The 20,121-nt window shown below is 34.3% G+C and overlaps 1 protein-coding gene across 1 annotated transcript in view; it reads left to right on the top strand.

The window, feature by feature from the left end:
* The window catches only part of Sbf (SET domain binding factor), a 167,787-nt gene extending 153,923 nt beyond the window's left edge, over positions 1–13,864 (top strand). Inside the window, exons 22-26 of the mRNA XM_089104945.1 lie at positions 3,156–3,404; positions 5,072–5,219; positions 6,013–6,216; positions 10,143–10,225; positions 13,523–13,864. Coding sequence (XP_088961071.1) covers positions 3,156–3,404; positions 5,072–5,219; positions 6,013–6,216; positions 10,143–10,225; positions 13,523–13,618 — 780 coding nt within the window. The 3' untranslated portion in view covers positions 13,619–13,864. The remainder of the gene's footprint in view (positions 1–3,155; positions 3,405–5,071; positions 5,220–6,012; positions 6,217–10,142; positions 10,226–13,522) is intronic.
* Positions 13,865–20,121: the final 6,257 nt, after the last annotated feature.

Below are 20,121 nucleotides of genomic sequence, written 5' to 3'. Positions count from 1 at the left end.
AAGCCTTAGGTTAATCTCATTTAAGAGTTATGTCGCCCGTGTTTTTTTTCTTTTTCTTCTAGCCTCATTATATAGTTACTTCCAGCCTTCGGATGGCTCATTATAGTATCTAGTATTAGCCTAATGGTAGCCTTTCAGCCAGATAGCCTGTTGCTATTGGCTTCCGGATCGTCGGTCATTTTTTTTTGCCAGCGATGTCAGCATTTTCAGGTGGCGCAATGGGCTGACAGACCTATATGATTTTCCACAGCAATTTCCAAGTCAAACGAAAACCCTTATTATGAGCCATGTCCATTAAGAGAATTAACGAAATAAGGGAACTTTTGGAAATTGTCCTGAATTATTAACTATTTATATTTAAAAAATATTAAAATTGCAGGATGACTTTCATGAATCAAAAACCAGTAAGTACATATTTCAGATGGGGTTTGTTTTCTGCCAAATTTGCATTTAAAACTCTCAATTGTAGTATGAGGATCTCAAAACAAAATATTATGTAAGCTGTATTTCTCAATAGAGCAACTTTTTGTAATTGACTGGGTGATATTTTGACTATATTTTATCTCAAAGGACTTCTTAGCTCGCTAATCGCAAATAGAATGCTAATTTTGCAATGTAGAAGTCAAAAATCAGATTATGGTCAGTACAAAAATGATGTTTTGTTTTCATCGGAGTTGATAATTAGTGGTTCTGAAGTCACTAATTAGTAGTGTAAGGATGAAATGATAATTTTTTTTTTAATCAAAGCACAGTTTATAGTATGCAGGACAACTCGGAAGACAGATTTCTTCCAAGCTCTAGCTGAGTTCATAGGGATTTTTTTTTTTTCAAATGGTTGATTACAAATCTGAGGCTGATATTGCAATGTAGAAGTCGAAATCAAAGTATAAGCATATTACAAATTGTTTCTAATGTTCATTACAGTTGAAATTCAAGAGTTTCAAGTCATTAATTATGACACGCTTGTGCAGACCTAAAAAGGCATTGTATCTCCCACTATTATTTTCATCCAGTCGCATGAGGTAGAGCGTATGGTCCTAGAGAGTTGAAATGGGGCTCCTTCAGAAGTAATTTTGGAGATGTAGTTCCCCTTTTAAGCAACGAAATATGGTTGCCATTACAATCTGTACTAAATTTTGAAATTGCCTATTTCAGGACAGAGGCTTCGTACATTTTAGTGATACAGTGATAAAGGATAAAGGATACATTTTAGTATAGAGGAGGTCAGGTTGCAACTTAATGAAAAGATAATTGGGCAAGGACGTTCATTTTTCTAATAGGGTACCAACTGGGCACATAGGTGCGAGTCCCCCTCCCTCTTTCAACTTTGTACACGTGCTCTGTTGACTCTTGATTTACTTAGGGGAGCCTTGGGAATGATCCTATTGCACATTGTTCTATCCATATATCAGTAAATTCATAGCAATCAGTTTAGTTTCACTAGATGTTTTCCATTTCTATCTATGAAAAAGCAATTGGTAAAAGAAAACTTTCATTCTAACATTATCTTTTGGTTTCAGAATAGAACAAATGACATTACGCTTTTAAGTGGTGTTGTGGCCACTCCCCACACTTATATGGGGTAATATATGTATATTTTGAGTCTGAATTTTCTGATTAATTTAAGTTTTAAATTACCTCTTCACTTTTCTTGTGGTAAATTGATTTTTTAATTGAATAAAATTAAAAAATATAACAGTTCTTTTTTTAAATAAAGAATGACTTTAAAACTCAATTTGACCAAAAATTATCCTATATGTGAAGGTGGCTGCCACCCTCCTAAGTTCTGCACCCCAAAATTGCAACTCTTCTCGCCAAAATTGCAGAATTTTACAGACACTAATTATTCTCTCAATCAAGTAAAATTTAAGCTTTAGTGTAAAGAGTAGTTGGTGTGATGCCAGCCACCCTGGTCTATGGTTTGACTTCTATTCGTTTTGAGTTTTAACTCTGCTCTGCACTTTCATTTGAGAAAGCTCTTCTTTTATTTAATTCTTATTCGTTTTTAGCAACCTATGCAGGGTTTTCCTGACTATGAGGAAGCTCACAACCTCCTTAACCCCTCCCTCTGAAAGCCTATGTTTAACGCTCTGGTAATCCTTTAAAAATACAAATCACCCTCGTAAAACGGCATACTCTTAGCAATTATTTGTGTATGGGTCGGGAAGGGGGTCATAAATGAACTTTTGATGTTAAGCCGTATTATCTAGATAGTTCATGGGGAAGGGGGGGGGATATTGCTCCTGTGGAATCCCTCTTTCCGTATTACATTTGTGTAGGTAAGCGTGTGAGTTTGAAATTAAAAGTATATCTACAATTAGAGCGGTGCTATCGTCCCCTCAGCAACCATTCTGCAACATTAGTTTTAAAATGCTCTTTGAAATGAAGGTATGTTGGGGGGTAAATTCCCTCTTCATGTGGTCTGAAGGACTTTTCGCTCTCTTTCTCTCTGACTTCACTGAAAAAGTTCGGCACATAAATTTGTAGAATGTTTTTGAATCAAGATATACGAGTAATATTCAGCCTAAATAATGAATCAGGCTCATTCAAGCAAGAAAGGAATTCATAATTTAGAATGAAAATGAGGAAGGGGAAAGAAATGTTGAAATGTGTAGTGACAGGAAAGGGTCACCAACATAGAAGTCCGCCGGCGAACCGGTCAGCCATTAGTTGCTGACCTTCTAAAACCTAAGAGAAGTACCTACCTTGGCTTCGTCTTTGGTGTCCCAGAAAATAAATTTCCAAATACAGCATATGAGTGGTGCCCTAGGGGTAGGTGCATAAGACGTTACCCAAGATACATCTTACAACGGAAGTATGACTGGGACTTGAAAAGTGTGGAGCAGTCTGTTCAGCCACAGTGGGATGACGTCCATGCTGCAACTCAGCTCCTATGTGTCTGTGAGTTTTCGTAGACACCATTCCTGACCCTAGAGGGTCCAAAATAAGAAATGTCAATTAAATACAATTAGAATTGTACCATGAGAAGTTACAAATATCATAAAAATGTATTTCATTCCTCCTTAATTAGGTTCTTGTTTTGTCGATACGACGGTATAAAAGTCATTTGCCTTGCAATTTATTTTTGATCTATCTAATCGTGGGCTCCTAAAATATTTGTGTCTTTCCATTATTTCATTCTTTATTTTTCACAGCATGCCAACTGCGTTTCGGCAGCCGCTGCAAGAGCACACGCCAGAACCCTGCACAAGCAAACAACTGCAGGGCTCATTATACGATCCAAAAGAGGCGTAGCCGCCTCCAGTCTTGGACCAGCCGTTGGCCAAGGAAACATAGAAGCCGGTGTTCCTGTTTATTCTCAACCACATCGATTCGAAAAATGTAACTATACAACACCAAGTCATTGTGATCTTTGTTCACACATTCTTTGGGGCATTGTTAAGGTATGTTTCTTGTTTATTATGCACAATGCCATAAATCATAGTCCTATAGATTTGAGAAATGTTACTATACAACACCAAGTCATTGTGATCTTTGTTCACACATTCTTTGGGGCATTGTTAAAGTATGTTTCTTGTTTATTATGCACTATGCCCATAAATCATAGTCCTATAGATTTGAGAAATATTACTATACAACACCAAGTCATTGTGATCTTTGTTCACACATTCTTTGGGGCATTGTTAAGGTATGTTTTTTGTTTATTATGCATAGTGCCCATGAATCATAGTCCTATAGATCCCATAGATTTGAGAAATGTAATTTTGCAACATCAAGTCATAGTCATCTCTGTTTACTTAGTCTTTGGGGTATTCTTAGGGTACGTTTCTTGGTAATTCTGTATAGCCCTATAGATTGCAGCCCCGCAAATTCGATAAATGTAACGATTTTTCTTGTTTTTTTCTGGTTTTATGACTGTTGTTATCTCATTATTCAATATTTTGTTAAAAAATATTATGTAAAGTATCATCAAGACTCCTTCGCGAGCTTGATCGGTTGTGTGGCACCTTTCATTTGAGCCCATGGGGAAATATTGAAAAAATTAATGTAATTCTGTAAGTTACTTAAAAAATAGATTGCAAGAAGAAAATAAAATATTCCTCTTTTTATGCTACACATAAATTAAAACATCAATGTAATAATTAGATATTTAGGAGATTAGGGCCGTCCAAGATAAAAAAAAACAAACAAGAAAACTAGCAAACTGGCAAACAATACCAAAAGAGCAACAACAGAATGAAAAATCATTCCTAAGTCAAAGTTATTAAAATGCAGTGTCAGATTAAGTTAAAAAGGTAAAAACTGGTAATAAAAATAATTATATAATATATACATTTAAAAAAGATATTTAAAGGGACATATAAAATTTATAGTAGGACAAAAACAAGCGAACAAAATGCAAAACTTGGCAACACCTGTCACACAACGTACCGAGACACAACGTACTCTCCTGCAATCAACTTTTTCCAATCTAGCTTTTTTAGAAGAAGTGAGTATGGAACCTTAGCTTCTTTAAAAATATCCGCTGGGCTCTTTTTTGGGTGGATTAAATTTCTTCTAATTCATCACGGGTGATGCCAGGGTGCCACACTGAACAAACTTATTAAAGATACGGGTGGACAAAGGACGTATACATCCTTAAACAATGGGAAGGTGGTACTAAATTTATCTAGGAGCGGAAAAAAGAGGATTTTCGCTCTTTTTTTTCAAGGAATTTAGAGATGAGGAACCACCCCACCACCCTTAAGGTCAGAAGTAGAAGCCGCACTCAAATCCCTCAAGTCAAATAAGGCACCTGGAATAGACGGTATACAGGCAGAACTGCTAAAAGTGGAATTAATCTTCGTAAGTAAGTAAGTAATATTTTAAATCGGATATACCACTTTAAATTAAAAGAAATTGTGACGCCAAGTAATTTAAAGGCTTACACAGGAATTTCTGGGGGGATAGGATTAAAAAAAAGGAGTGTGGTTTTAAGAAAACATATTGACTTTATCATTGATTTAGAGGGGTTTACTTTCATATCTAAGGTTTACTTTCAGACGAGGCATCGTCTTAAATATGATTGTTTATCTTTTTAAAAGTGTGATCATTGTTATCTTCTTTGTAGGGATTAAAATGTGCCGATTGTGGTAGGAACTATCACGATAAATGTGCTGAAAGTGCACCTCGGACGTGTCCACGTTATCGTGCAGATGGAATGCAGCCATCACCTGTAGGGCAAAGAGCTAATTCTACCACTGCAGTCAGTATTTCAGGTATGATGTAACCTCTATGCCTCTAAGAAAATTTATTGTTGTACTGCAACTATTGGAATTTTTTGTCTAGAACTTGAATGTCGGCAGACTTTCTGAACGAGAAGCGTCGTAGCGGGGGGGGGAGGTCAAACCCCCCTAAACCCCGCCCTGGATACGGTCTTGCCCACAGTTTAGGCTTTTTATACACATTTTTTTTTCTCGGGATGGTAGCTTAAGATGAATAAAATCAGCAATAGAATTACAAAACTGTATTTTAAGCCTTCATTCTCAAGCCCTTAATTATATATTGAGCATCAATGATTGATTGTAAGTTGAATTAGTCAAACACTGAATTAGTTAATTAAAACACAGAATTAGGTAGTATAAGTCAAAACACTGAATTGGCTTTGAGATTTAAAATTAAAGGGCCGTTGGAATTTGCTAGGATTAAGAGGGTTAATCTTTATCATAAGTCTGAACATTTTCTCTTATATGCGCAACCTTTTACCTTTTTTTTGGAATTTAATTCTGTTTGATTTTTGTTGTTGTGTTTTTCTTACGTATTTTATTCAGCTACCTTATTAAGCTTATTTTACATCTATGATTTGTTTCATTTGTTCAATTATTTTGTTTTTCTTTTCCAGTTTCATTTGTGTGTGTTATACACTCCTTAATTTTGAGGGAAATAAATGAATTATTGATTGTCAGTTATTAATATGACTTATATTAATAACTATTAATATAGTTATATAATTAATATAGTTATATATTAATATAGTTAATAATTATTAATATAAGCATGTAATTATTTCAGGCTCAAATAGTGCTGCTGTTGGAAACCAAGAATTTCCAAATTTTGTGAGTGGTACAGCAGAGAATCGAACTCATGAAGGCTATCTTTACAAAAGAGGGGCCTTACTCAAAGCCTGGAAGTTACGATGGTTTGTTCTAGACTCTACTATGCACCAACTCCGATATTACGATGCGCAGTCCGACGTACAGTATAAAGGTTTTATTGGTAAGCCACTCTGACATTGAGGACTGTTTCTTTCATTTTTTCAGAAAGGGTTTGCTCTCCTGCAACTCGGGGTCGTGTTTGCAGCTTTGAATGCTTCTTTATACCGTCCTTTTTGGTTGAGCAGCTCCTCCGAATATTTAAGACAACAGGCACAAAAATAAAGGTAGAATGATGACAGAAGAATAATTTAAATATCTATTAAAATAATTAAAATATTAAATATTTTTAAATCTATTAACTAAATATTTTAATTAATTAACATTCGAATATTTTAATGAATACCTAATAATAATTTATATTTAATAGTGATAATATTTGATAGCATTTAAATAATTTCAATTAATCTTTTAATAAATGTTTACATGATTAATTAATATTATTGATTGAATATTTTAAAAACAAAATAATGTTTTAGTTTAGAGTCACTGGCGGAACGGACAGATAACTGGTAAAATGTCAGACAAACATATCATTTATCGACATTTAATTGCCTTCTTTGTTTTTGTCTGTTTGATTGTTGTTGGGTTTTTTTTCTCCTGGTTTTTCGATGTTTCTTTCTAATCCCTTTCAATTACTGTAACTGCAACTACAGCATTTTGTAGTTTCTTATAGGCTGTGCCACTCTTGCTCAAACGTCGGCCGGGTTTTGGTTACTTTAGCTTGATAAGGCTTTTCAAATTGGTCGCACAAAAATAGGACGTGTATAATTTCAGGAGATTAGCCCAATCCGCCCTCTTGAATCTATGTACCTTACTAAAGTATATAGCGTCGTATCTAGCGATAGCGTATAAAAAAAGTATCTAGCGATAGCTTTGAAAAAAGCGCCGTGTAGTGCTTGTTTTGTGCACTGTAGATAGATATACATAGTTTAATTATTCCCTATCTCAACCACTGACAAAGCCGAACCGAGATGCAACCGCTCCGGAGAACATATAAACAAGCATAAACATAAGTGACATTAGATTTATTCATGGGTAGGCACGCGTGTGGCAGAGGAAAATAGTTGGTATGACTGTAATCATGCAAAAGATAAAGATAAAACTGGTTTAAAAATGGAAAGAAAAACAAAAAATGAATTTATAAGGATAATCAAGGTAAAAATAAGTTTTATTTCAACAATGCCATAACGTGATGACATTTTATTAGGAAATTTGGCGCTTCGCATTAATATTTCAGTTCCATAGTTTTGTCAACTTTTTCTCTAAGGGAAATTATGTGGTCGGCATGAATGCAGACTCGCAGCTAAATTAAATTTAGTCACTTCCTTTTTTTGCATATGTTTATTAATATTAGTTTGGTTTTTATTGTCTGTAATACTGAGGAGCTCATTAAGGAGATAATCAAATACTAGTTTTAAAAAAATATTGCCTCTTCGTTCAAAAAAGGAGATAATAAAATATTTAAACTACTAAAACGAAAATACTTACTTGCTAGTTTATTTTCCTTGTTAGGGATTTCTTTTCATTTCACGATTCTCAAATTTCACTTCATAATATGCACATGTGCGCAAAAATATCGTATAAGTTGTTCAATGGGGAAGTCCTCGCAGTCAGCTTCTCAGTTCAGGTCTTTGCACTCAAGCCAAATTCGATGGATTAGTCCTGGTTCCCATCAAGAATTTCTGTAATGTTTGAGGAAAATAGAGCCAACGTCTTGCAGAAACGAAACAACACCTAGCGAAGGAGCTCTAAGGCTGGATAAATGCAGGCTTGACTCCTCGTAGGACTTTTCTGCCATGAAAGAATAAGTTTCGTCGAAAACTTCACTATCGCCTTGAATTAGCTTTGAAGCACACACCGACACTTGTGCTAAGTGAGCAGCTTCTTAAAAGCAAAACCAATGATAAATGTAAAAGTATAATTTTCAAGGCTATCAGATACTTCATTCTCTTCTTCCAGCAGAAGCTTATTGCTTTGATGAGCCGTGGTAAGCCCAGTCAGCCTCACCTGTGATATATCACTTTTTCTGTAAAAGGAAGTCAACCAACATATTTCCCTGGCCAGGAATTAGCTCTCAGCTGCCTATATTTTTACAACTACTAGCCAACGATTATCCAACAATTAACCAACCATTATTCAGTTAGTGACAAATATACACTGGATCGGTGATGGGAGATTAAATGGGAGGAGCTTTTTATGCGCGCCGAGGATATAGTAGCCAAATAATATTGATTATGACGCTACTGGTTAATTTATCTACAGTGGTTTGGTGTAACAAAAGTAGTGTATTATTAAGTGTCAGATCCCAGTTTCTGAAAAAAAACACAATTGCGAAGTTTAAAAAAATCCAAGAAACGCCCTACTTCTAAAACGTACCAAAATGTATTTAAACAAATTTTTATGCGTTTAAAAAAAGTATAGATTTTTTTAATAATAAATTTTTCTCCCCCCCCCCCCGGAACATTTTCGAGAGTTGGCACCAGGGTATATGGCATGCAATCGTTATGTTTGTATTTTTCTATCTCTTTGTATGTATGATTTTTAACCGTATTCTTAAACTAGTCAAAATCCTTTCTGACGACAGGTAGGCCTATAAGAAAAAAATTGATATATTATTTTCACCTGTGCATTTTTCTATTTTTTTTTAAAGTAGCCAAATAAGTAACATAACTTTAGGTAAAGATCTCTGCTTTAAATATTGTATTAGTGCTTTGAGGGTAAAACAGTGGTGTCAATTTACAAAAATTGAGGGGGGAATGAATTTTTCAATAACTAGGGGTGGGGGGGGGGTAATTCGTCGCTTTTTGTGTAAATTAAAATACCGTTTTCATTGGAAATACCCCAAAAAATATTTTCCAGAATCTGGTGGGAGGAATCTAGGGATGGCAAAAAATCTAGTGTGCTTAGACCCTCAACTTCCCCTCGCTAATTGACACCATTGGGTAAAAGTATCGAAAAACTCATTCTTGTATTCTAAGGAGATTTTTTTTATTTATTTCTTAGACAGGTATCATAAAAATTATTTTTGTTTCTCTTGTACAATTTTACATTATTGGCTTTTCTATAATTTCGTCACGGGAAAACTTTTTGTGTTCTTTGTATAATGACGGATATTTTAATTTAAATTTAATGATAAATAGATCTTAAGAATAATGTTTTCCTACTGTACAAACTGTGCACTTATTCTGTTTTATTATCTATTTAGCTTTATTTAATATGTACTGCACTATTTGTGCTTATATTGATTCGTTTAGTTGTATGCAATTACATGTTATACGTGTTTTATATAATCCTGAGTTATATTATGTACCATAGTAGTATCATCGATGAAAATAAAAGGATGTAATGAAAATGTAAAAAAATGGATAGTCAAAGCTCATCGCTTTTCATAGTTGAAAAGAGTTTGGAAGAATATGAAGGTAAGGCTGCAAACCAAGAATAGAAATATTGGAAGCTACGGTAATAACAGTGGTTAAGAATGGTTCTAAGACGTCGGCGTTACGAAAGGCAGAAGAAAAATTTTTAAATGCTTTCCATAAGATGTTTTTCCATAAGAATTATCTACGGTTTGGTTTGGGTACCCGTCTGACTGACCGTATGTCAAATAACAAGTTCCAAGAAACGTGTGGTTCTATTCCACTTTCTAGGGCTATAATGAGATTAAGATTAAGAGGGCTAAGACACGTTTCAGGTATGAAGTCGTCCACGAATGGGGTTGGAAATAATCATAAGGAAGTATTTAAAGGAAATTGTAACTTCGTGGGAACAAACTGCACAAAAATTTAAAAATTCAGGACTTTTTTAGAGAATTTTTAATTTTTTTATTTTTAAATTTAAAAATTATTTTCCTTTTTTGTATGACGGGTTTTCCAATAAATAATAGTAATAATAATAAGCATATATTAAAAATAATTTCGATTACGTATTATATATTCTGTAGTCTGTATGATTGTTAAAATAATTTATAGAATTATGTTTTTTTTTCAGATCTAGCGGAGGTAGTAAGTGTAGCTAATTCTGCTCCAACTCAAGGGGCCCCCAAGAAAATTGATGAAAAGGCATTTTTTGATGTAAGTAATTCACATTAATTGCGGTGGTGTCTTTAAGATATTGTTGTTGTTAAAGAAGGATGGGTAGATTTAATTTCTTTTAACAATTTTATTTGTTTTTTTCTGATTTTAGTTTCGCGATTAATTTAAACAAAAGGTTAATAAGCAATTGGAATTAAGTTTTGATCAGTCAAATATCTTTTGTATCAAGTCTCTCCTACTCTATGTTCTTCTGATAATTTTTTTTCGTTCACATATTGAAATATGCTCCTCTAAATATATTATCAATTATATATTTAAAAATGTAATAGATTTCGTTGCCCAAGGTTTTGAGGAATATTTTCTGATGTATTTTGTTCTTGAAATTTCGGTGTTGCGAATTTGAAAGGAAGTCGCGTGTAATTCCTTAGGAAGTTTTCAAAATGCTGTTTGTAGGCCCTATGAATAAAGAAAAAATTCGATTTTTTTTAAAGCGCCCCAAGTTTTTCTGCCCTTTTTTATGTGCTATTGATATTTCAAAGAAATGTAAAAATTAAAAACATATATTTCTTTACAGTTTAGAATTCAGAATAAACGATTGAGCTAGAAAATTTAGTAAAGAATTGGGAAAAAATTACAAAATTCAGGACACCCATAGTTCACGAAAAAACAAACTAAAAGTGTATCGCTAAAAAAGAAAAAAAAATGTTGACTCTTAAAATTTTCCTGATTGCATATGTGAACACAGCGAAACAAATTAATCAGGCAGCACGATAGATTTATCTCCAGCTAAAAAAAAAATAAAAAAAAAAAAAAAAAAAAAATCAGTGTAATTTAAAAATTTTAAATGTAATTAAATTTTTGTGTAGCTAATATTTTAATGTAATATTTAACGTAAAATAAAAATTGAGGATTGATAGCCAGTTGGGGTATACGGTTCATAATTTAAATTTTAGTTCCACTTCTAAGTTAAGACTTGACAACTTCCGATGAAATATTGCTCGGTAAATAGATATTGCTTGGTATATTGTTAGATAAAAATGAAAATAGGTTGAGGGAACGAACTTAGGGTGACAGAACAGACGCAATATTTTCCATAAATTCTCGGAAAACTCACATTAAAAAAAAAAAATAAAAATACGCAGGTGAAAATCTTACGCCAAGGTTCTGGAAAGGGTAGGGGTTTCATTGCCCCAGTTTAATGCCTCTCTGTTTGCTTATGATAAAATTCAATTTGAGCGGAAATACTGAAACTTAAACTGAGCTACGAGTTGTATTAAAGAAAAGTGAAAAATAGTAAAAGCGAGAATAAATAGAAAAAGACGAATAAAATAGAACAAAATAGAATAGAAAGAATAAAATAAAAAGGGAAGAAGTAAAACTTGGTGATTTCATTTAACTACTTAAGAAGTAGGGATACAGATCTTGCGTGTCTTTGTTACCAGGCCTCAAGGCCGTCTTAAGTATTTTCAGACTTCTGAGATAATTGGCAAAACTGATTGCTAAGCTGGTCTCAAAGGGAGGGTCAGCAAGGCAATGCATATATGGAGGATCAAAGTCTGATGAAATATATATTCGTTTTCTAATTCTCTCTTTGAGATTAGCAATCGATTTTTGGCAACTACCTCAGATGTGTGAAAATATCAAACAGTTCGTGGTAACGAACTGTAAGTAAGGAGCGACCCAGCTCAATAGTAACCGAAACTCTAAAGGACAGAATTTTTATACCAATAGATACATTAAAAAAATCAGATTTTAATGCTGATTTCAAATATATAAGCTTCATCAACTTTAGTCGTACCCATCAAAAGTTACGCGACTGAGAAAATTTGCCTGATTTTCGAAAAAGGCGGAAACAACCCCTAAGAGTTATACAACCTTAATGAAAATCACACCATCAAATTCAGCGTATCATAGAACCCTACTGTAGAGGTTTCAAGCTCCTATCTGCAATAATGTGGAATTTTGCAGATAGGAGCAAAAAATGTGGATGCGTGTTTATTTGTTGGTTTTTTTTTGTGTGTTTCCAGGAGCGATCGTATCCACCCAGTGGTCCTAGAATATCGTGGGAGGGCTCATTCGAACGGAAATTAAAAGTTCTAGTGCCCTTTTTAAGTGACCAAAAATAATGGAGGGCAACTAGATCCCCTCCCACTCTCATTTTTTTCCCAAAGTCACCCGATCAAAACTTTGAGATAACAATTTTGTTAAGCATGGTCGAAAATATAATAATTATGTCTTTTAGGATAATGTAATCCCCCAAAGTCCCCAGGGGGAGGGCTGAAAGTTCTGAACCTTACCCAATGTTTACATATAGTATTGATTATTGGGAAGTATACAGACGTTTTCTGGGGGGATTTTTTCTGGTAGTGGGGGGTGGGTGGGTCGGGGGTTATGTGGGAGAATGTTTTCATGGGGGAAGGGAAATTGCCATGAAGGGGGCGCCGGATTTCCCAGCACTATTTAAATACGATCAGAAATTTAAAAAAAAACAAGTTTTTCAATTGAAAGTAAGGAACAACATCAAAACTTAAAACGAACAGAAATGGTTACGTATATGATTGAATTCGCTCCCTAGTCAATACCTCGATCTTTAAGCCAAAGATTTTTTAGTACTTTCATAAGAGCTATTTATTCTAATTAACGGCCTTTGTGACTAAGGGGTCATTTTTAAAGAATTAGAACAAAACTCAAACTTTGGCGTAAAGAGCGAGGTATTGACTAGGGGGCGAACCCCCTAATATAAGTATTAAAAATATATGAATATAGAAGTTCGTTACGTATGTTAATTCGTAAGTTACGTATATTTATTACTAAATAAAACGTTCGTAAATAAAATTAAACAACTTTCGAGAAAGCCATTTAACCAAATAAAAGTAAAATTAATATCCAAATTTGTTTCAATTATTCATGTACGATGAGCCAAAATCAAAACCTGTATTAATTCAAAGACGTTCAAAAATTCAATTTTAAAAAAAACAAGTTTTTTTTAACTGAAAGTAAGGAGCGACATTAAAACTTAAAACGAACAGAAATTATTCCATATATGAAAGGGGCTGTCCCCTCCTCAACGTCTCTCTCTTTACGTTAAAGTTTGACTCTTTCTTACAACTCTATTTTTTTTAACAATAAAAAAATAATAAAAAGGCTTCCGAATAAAATACAATGAAATATAGGTTATTCTGCGAAAGAGATTAAAAAACAGTCTTTCTTTTCATCCAGCGAAGGTTAGTCCCTGTTAATAGCTTTTTTATTATTGATAATATCTTATATTCTTCTTCTTCTTTAGTTAGAATAAAAGGAGGAAATCCATAATCTTAATGTTGTTTTCTCTTTCAGTTGCGCACAACAAAAAGGATTTACAATTTTTGTGCAAGTGATCCAGGGTCGGCCCAGGAGTGGATTGAGAAAATCCAAGGATTACTTATCCAGTAACTGAACAAAATCAAATTGTTTAATACTCGTTTATTATGCATTACGTTTATTCTCTTGTTTTAATTACTTCTCTTTTATTGTCATTGTTATTCCATGAAGGGATAAGTTTTGTTTTAAGGACCAAAAGCAAATGTAAAACATCTCAGTTAATACATTACAAGGATGATGCAGCGGGTAATTATTTCTTCATGCATTGTGCTGTTTTTATTTGATATTGTGGCACTTACATACCAGTGGGTTAATTTCGTCAAAACCTTGAGGGAGGGGGGGGGGGACGTTGGAGGCAATTTTCCCAAATCAAGTGAAAATGACAATGAAAAATGAGCCATATAGTACCATAAAAACAAATATATACTAAAGAAAACTCACCCATTTCTCTGGATGCTTGAATTATGCAGGCTTATCTTAGTTTTGACAAGATTTTTGAAGAAACTAAATTTGAAATTGGGGGGGGGGGGTAGCGGGGGTGTGTCAAACTAGGGTATGAAGAGGGCAGTTGCTCCCCTGCCCCATAGAAAATTATGCTCTTGTTAAGTACCTCGGCTGCTGGTTGAAACACATTTTATATGTGTTTGCATATGTGTGTTGCACATTTTTGTGTTCTTAATCTCTCTTCCGTCTTGGAAATTTATATTGTGTGCCCCTTTCCCTCCCATAGGATATGACCTGCCGCAGTACTACTCTAACGTGGTTACTCATTAAAGGGGGTGGAGACATCGCTAGAGGCTTTAGGAAGTGCTTCTGGGGATGATTTAGAAAGAAGTTCTCTATGGTTACCGTACTGGTGTAGCCTGAAACTGTACTGAAAAAAACTGTACTGAAACCCGTACTGAAAAAGATACGAGCGCACCCTTACTGGGGGTAGAGTACTGGTAAAAACTAAACCGTATGGGGGGGGGTTGAATACTAGCAATGAAATACCATCAAACCCGGGGGAATTTTATTTATGGATTCAAACTGATTGACTTATTGTTATAAAAAAGGGAGATTTTGATAGAATCGCTGCCATAAAAGAGAGTACCATGACGCATTCCTGCCAGTCCTACTTGAAGTTACTTTTATCTTATACTTGCTAAAAAAGGAATAATAAAAATGGTTACCAAAAAAACAAAAATAGCAATGGCATTTTTCAAAAGGATGGTGTCCTTGAATTTACGTCCTTGAATTTTCCCTTTCCCTTCAGTGTTATACCTAATTGAATATAAACGCAGAAGCATAAAAAAGAAACAACTTTTTTTTTCATTTTTCTTTCTTCAAAAAGAAGAAACCTTGCGTAACGGAGGAATTTTCAGCCATTGAAAACGTCCAATCTCCATTTAGTTTTTATATTTCTTAAATGGCGATTTTCGCGCAGTGACAAAAACTTAAGGATAGAAAGGGAATCCGTCTCGCTAATAGAAAGCAAAAGAGTCAGCGCCATCTTAAAGCCTGTTTTGTTAAGAAAGCCTCATTCCAGTTCATTCCTCGCTTTCTATGTTTTATTAAAGAATTGTGTTAATTTTAGTTAACTAAAAAGAAATAGACTGAATTTTTTACGTTTTATTAAGCACGTTCTTATTACAGTGGCGGATCCAGGGGGCGAGGGGCACGCGCCCCCTAACGTAGTCTAAAGTAGTGTTTGCGTTAATTAAACTTGCTCCTAATGCCAGTTTATCGGATCAACCTATTTTGCAACCTCCCCCCCCTAAAAATCCTGGATCCGCCCATGTCTTATTATTGCTTACCTTGGTTTGACAGGGAAGAATTTATTCCTTAATAAAATACAGATAGTACGGCATGAACTGCATTGAGACTTTCTTGTTAAAACAGGCCTTATTTTGTAAAAACGGATTTGCTATTCATTAATGGGTTATTCGTAATTGGCATTTTTTCAAACTAAATCATGGCCTAAATGCCGTTTAAGATTACCTTCCCTTTGCCGAAATTCCATGCCTCCTTCGAAACAAATCTCTGTTCACGTGACTAGCCAGTAATTTTCTTTTATAGATCCATTTCCAGAAAAGTTTTAGAATGAGCCACATTATAGTAATACTTATTGATGAAATCCAAATTATATACGACTTAAGTGCCAATAATGAAATCCATTCGCAATTTGGTGAGTTGGCCATTTTCAAGTGTTTAACTTCAATGCATGGCAACCACGGCGCCGTTAAAATTAATAAAGTTTTCCACAAAGTTTACTCCAAGAAGTTTTTCTTGCTCACTTGTTAACTTTAAAGTAATTTTTTGGTGTCAAATAACTTAAATTAATCAGACATGGAGCTGAGAAAATTATCTTCCTAACCATTTTCTTCCTTCTAATAAATTAGTGTCTTCTGTTCTCTTTTTCGGGGGGGGGGGGGTATAAAAGGAGTTTAAAACGTTCAAATCAAAATGTTGTTTTAGTCTAACCTTTACTTTTTGACCAAGCAAAAGATTAAAACCATTAAACGCTAATATCAGTGGCGTAGTAGGGGAGCGGGCGGGCACGGGTAGCCTATGAGGGGGTGCCAAACTGCTTTTTTGTTTATATTGCGGTAGTGATACAGAGGGCTAGGAATGTGAAAAAAACAACATTATTCCCGGGCGCTGAAAACCATAGCTACCTCCCCGACTATTATATATGTAGATACTATAATTATATTAAATATATGTTGCTTATTTCAGTAATGAGTTGTGGTTCAGCTTTAAGGCTCTATCCATCTATTAGTTTCTAGTAGCCCATTTGAGACTTCTTTGAAGTCTTCTGCTATTGGCTAAACTTTGCTAATTTTCTTGAAAAAGTTAAATTAAGTTTAGCCTTTTCCGAATGCAATAAAGTCAACAAGGTCGTGTGAGGAAAACGGTTTATTTTTTGACTTTGTGGACAGCTTTATTAACTTTATCGACACTGTTCATAAAGCCTAGTGTTTATGTAACCAATCAGAATGAAGAATAAATGCAAATGTTTTGAAAATAAGAGAAGATGGACAATTGGAACAGTGTTTCACTGTCTGTAAGCTTAATCTGACGAAAGGTATTAGTAGAAAACATTCTGAAACAAATTACTCTTGATTTAGACTTTTCGAGACAGGTTCTAGTCATTTCAATCTTTTGCTTCCATAGCACAAATAGAATGATAAAATCAGGAAAGGACACATTATTGATCAGTCATGGCTCTTCATCGAACACAGATTATTGACCAGTCATGGCTCTTCAGTCGATTGACCAGTCATGTTTCTTTTGCCAAACACTGATCATTGACCAGTCATGGCTCTTCAGTCGATTGACCAGTCATGTTTCTTTTGCCAAACACTGATCATTGACCAGTCATGGCTCTTTTGTCGACAGAGGTTATAGACCAATTATGGCCCTTTGTCGAGCACGGATTATTGATAAGTCAAGGCTCTTTTGTCGAACACATATTGGCCAGACATGGCTCTTTTTGGAACACAGATTATTGATCAGTCATGGCTCGTGTCGACATGTTTGACTATAGTGTGGCTTGGGCATTGCCTTTTGCTTTGGGGGCGATTTATATTTTCAGTTAGTGTTTCAAAGTTTTCTCTAGTGAGGTTTTTTTTCACACATCTTATATGGGATTTTAATCCTCTATGTTATAACAATGTTATTATTCTTTTACTCATTCCGTATTCTTCTGCATCACACATTGAAAACTCTAGCTTGCATTTTACTCACTTTTTGTATTGTTTGTTAAATTAACATTAATGTTATGAATCCTATTTATCTGAATATATTCCGTTATGACTAAATTTGATGTTATTTTTTACTCTAGTTTTCTGGGTAGAAGAATATTTTTTTTTCAGCACAGTACATATGGTTATCTGGGTTCGTTCTTAACGAACGAACACAGGTCATTAAAGGTTCTTAAGGAACTAATTATTCGTATTAAACCTTAGCCGTCCAGCCTTATAAAAGCGTGTAAGAAAAGTTGTCTTTCATACGAGTTCAATAGCCCTCTATCACTTAATGGTGTCGATCATGAAAATTTTAAGGGGCGTGGGGCAAAATGTATTTTTTCAAAATCAAGGGGTATGGAGTTCGTCATTTTTTCAGTGACGTACAAAACGGATGTTTTCAATGAAAATATCCCCCAAAAAAGTTATTTTTCAAAAGCTAGTTGGGGCTACACCCCGTTGACGCCACTGATATCATTAAATTCCAAATGTAAAATTACATTGAGTTGTTCGAGAAGATCTAAGTGGCCCATGAATATAAAAACCAAGCTTCATTATAATTCCTCACTAGTTAAGAGTACCTTGTCAAATACCAACCGAAAGAATAGATGGATAGAGATAGCTCAAAATAGCGTTTTCTAGCTTCTATAGTACGCTAATGCTCAGTCCCTTTCATGCTAACCATTTAGGGTCAAACGAAAATAAGGTCATCCCCGAATGGTGTGGGAGAACAGCGTAAGGGAAGACTATTAAGAAAAATTGGAATGTATTGATACGGTGTAAAGAAGGAGGCTTTGAATAAATTGGGATGTAGGAGGAGCGTGCGTTGGCCTCAGGTGGCTTGTTGCTGCAGTGAGTTGTTAGTAGTAGCAGTTGATGATGAAAATCCTAATTGCAGGTCAATAATTATGCTATCATTAATTTACTAATAAGGCCAATAATTTGTTATTAGGTTTAATGCGACAGAATAACAAAAATTATTGTTGTCACCTTTTTAATTAGCCTAAGATACTTCTCCAATTTAAAATGACATGTCAATGAATGGTACAAATGTCTTAAGCATCTCAGATTCAGGAGACTATAAGCCAGGATATTATACCTTATTTCTTTTCCTTTTCAATCTATTTTAAATCTCTAGGAATTTAGTAAACGTATCAAAAACAACATTAAATTGTTAGATTACAGTCATAATTTTATGAAGTATCTTCATAAAAAACAAAAAAAAAGAAGATTAACGTAAATTAAACAAAAATCTCCCTCATATAATATTAAAGCAACTACATATTATTTCGAAACAATTACAATGATTTAATAAATTTGAAACAGTTACATAATTCTGATGATGACTTAGAGAAATTCCAAAACAAATACGATTGAAAATAATTGTCCAGTTCTTTTTTAAATCTTTTATTATTTTTTATTGAAGTCCTCAGGCGCTGCAGTAAATTTACGCTGCTCTTTTTCCATATTAAATCATCTGATAGGCAACTCGCATCAGTTTCCTATCAGTGACGCCAATTCACAATTTTGTTTTCTGGGGGGGGGACAAAATATAATTTTAAAAACGTAGGAGGGGGTGCAATTTTGATTTTTTCAAATGAAAATGTCAAAAAATGGTATTTTTCAATGAAAATACCAAAAGCAGATATTTATCGGAATATAGGGAGGAGCAAAAGCCTCCTCCTCCAATTGGTGCCATATTCCCATACTCTTTTCGCTGTAAGATTATCTAACCGTAGGGAATTTTATTTAACATGTTTGAAAACTTTACGCCTAGCACAATTGTCACAACCGTGATAAAGAACCAACGAGTAGAATACGGTGAATATTAAGCGAAGTTTAAATATTGGGATTCAAAAGAAAGTACTCAATCAAAAAGTGACAATATTTATTACTAATTCTTTTCATTGAGGAGCATCAACATTTGTTGCCATAGAAAGTCCCCCAAAATTGCCAAACAAGAAATATTGACGCATTTAATAAGGAGGCTAAAACGAAGGATATTGCGTTGGAAATTTGGCCTCCTCTGACCATAAGAAAGAAAATAACCAGAATTACGACCAGGCATGTGCCTAGGGGGTCCTTTTGGCCCCGAGGCCTCCTCCTATTAAATATTGAGATTTGTCAGTTTATTCTCAATAAATTCTTTTATTTTTAATCTGTTTCATTATAATTTTCAGCATTAAGTGCACTAACTGGTTTTATGACACAGCCTCCAAAAACAATAATTATACGAAAAAATGTTGTTAAAAAACTAAGTACGGCGTATGTCTAGGATGTTTGCGGAATTTTTAGAACAGAAAATCACCAATAGAATATATAGCATCTCTTCCCCCTACAAGTTACAGTCAATACCCCCCCCCCCGAAAAAAAATTGTACTTTATTGTTTCCTGATTTGAATGAAATAAAACAAAATAAAAAGTTGATCTTTTCAACAAGAGATACTCAAGACAAATCAACAGGTGAATCAGATTCAATAGTGGAATCTAGGATTAGTATATTTTTTTTTACCAAATTCCCAGTGATACACATACATCACAAGGAGCTGGACTGCAGTTTAATTTAAATAAACTAGACATGCTTGTATGCCTTTTAAATGTATTTCAAAGTATACAACTACAGAATTACATTGAAATTATGGTTGATCAGACTTTAATTGAAATTTCCAGACTTACCCAAAAATTTAAGTTGCAGTAAAAAACCTTAGTACTTAAAAAGAAGATCTTGACAAAGTAGGCCTGTGGCCAATCCAACATACCTCATATCCAGCCAGTGGCGGATCCAGGGGGCGCGCGCCCCCTAGCGTGGTCTAAAGTAGTATAATTTACTTAATTAATTCAAGTTTG

The sequence above is a fragment of the Artemia sp. Qi Xiang Cuo genome, chromosome 19 (assembly GCF_049724085.1).
Source record: "Artemia sp. Qi Xiang Cuo chromosome 19, ASM4972408v1, whole genome shotgun sequence".
Taxonomy (NCBI): domain Eukaryota; kingdom Metazoa; phylum Arthropoda; class Branchiopoda; order Anostraca; family Artemiidae; genus Artemia; species Artemia sp. Qi Xiang Cuo.
This window is presented reverse-complemented; position numbering and strand designations above follow the sequence as displayed.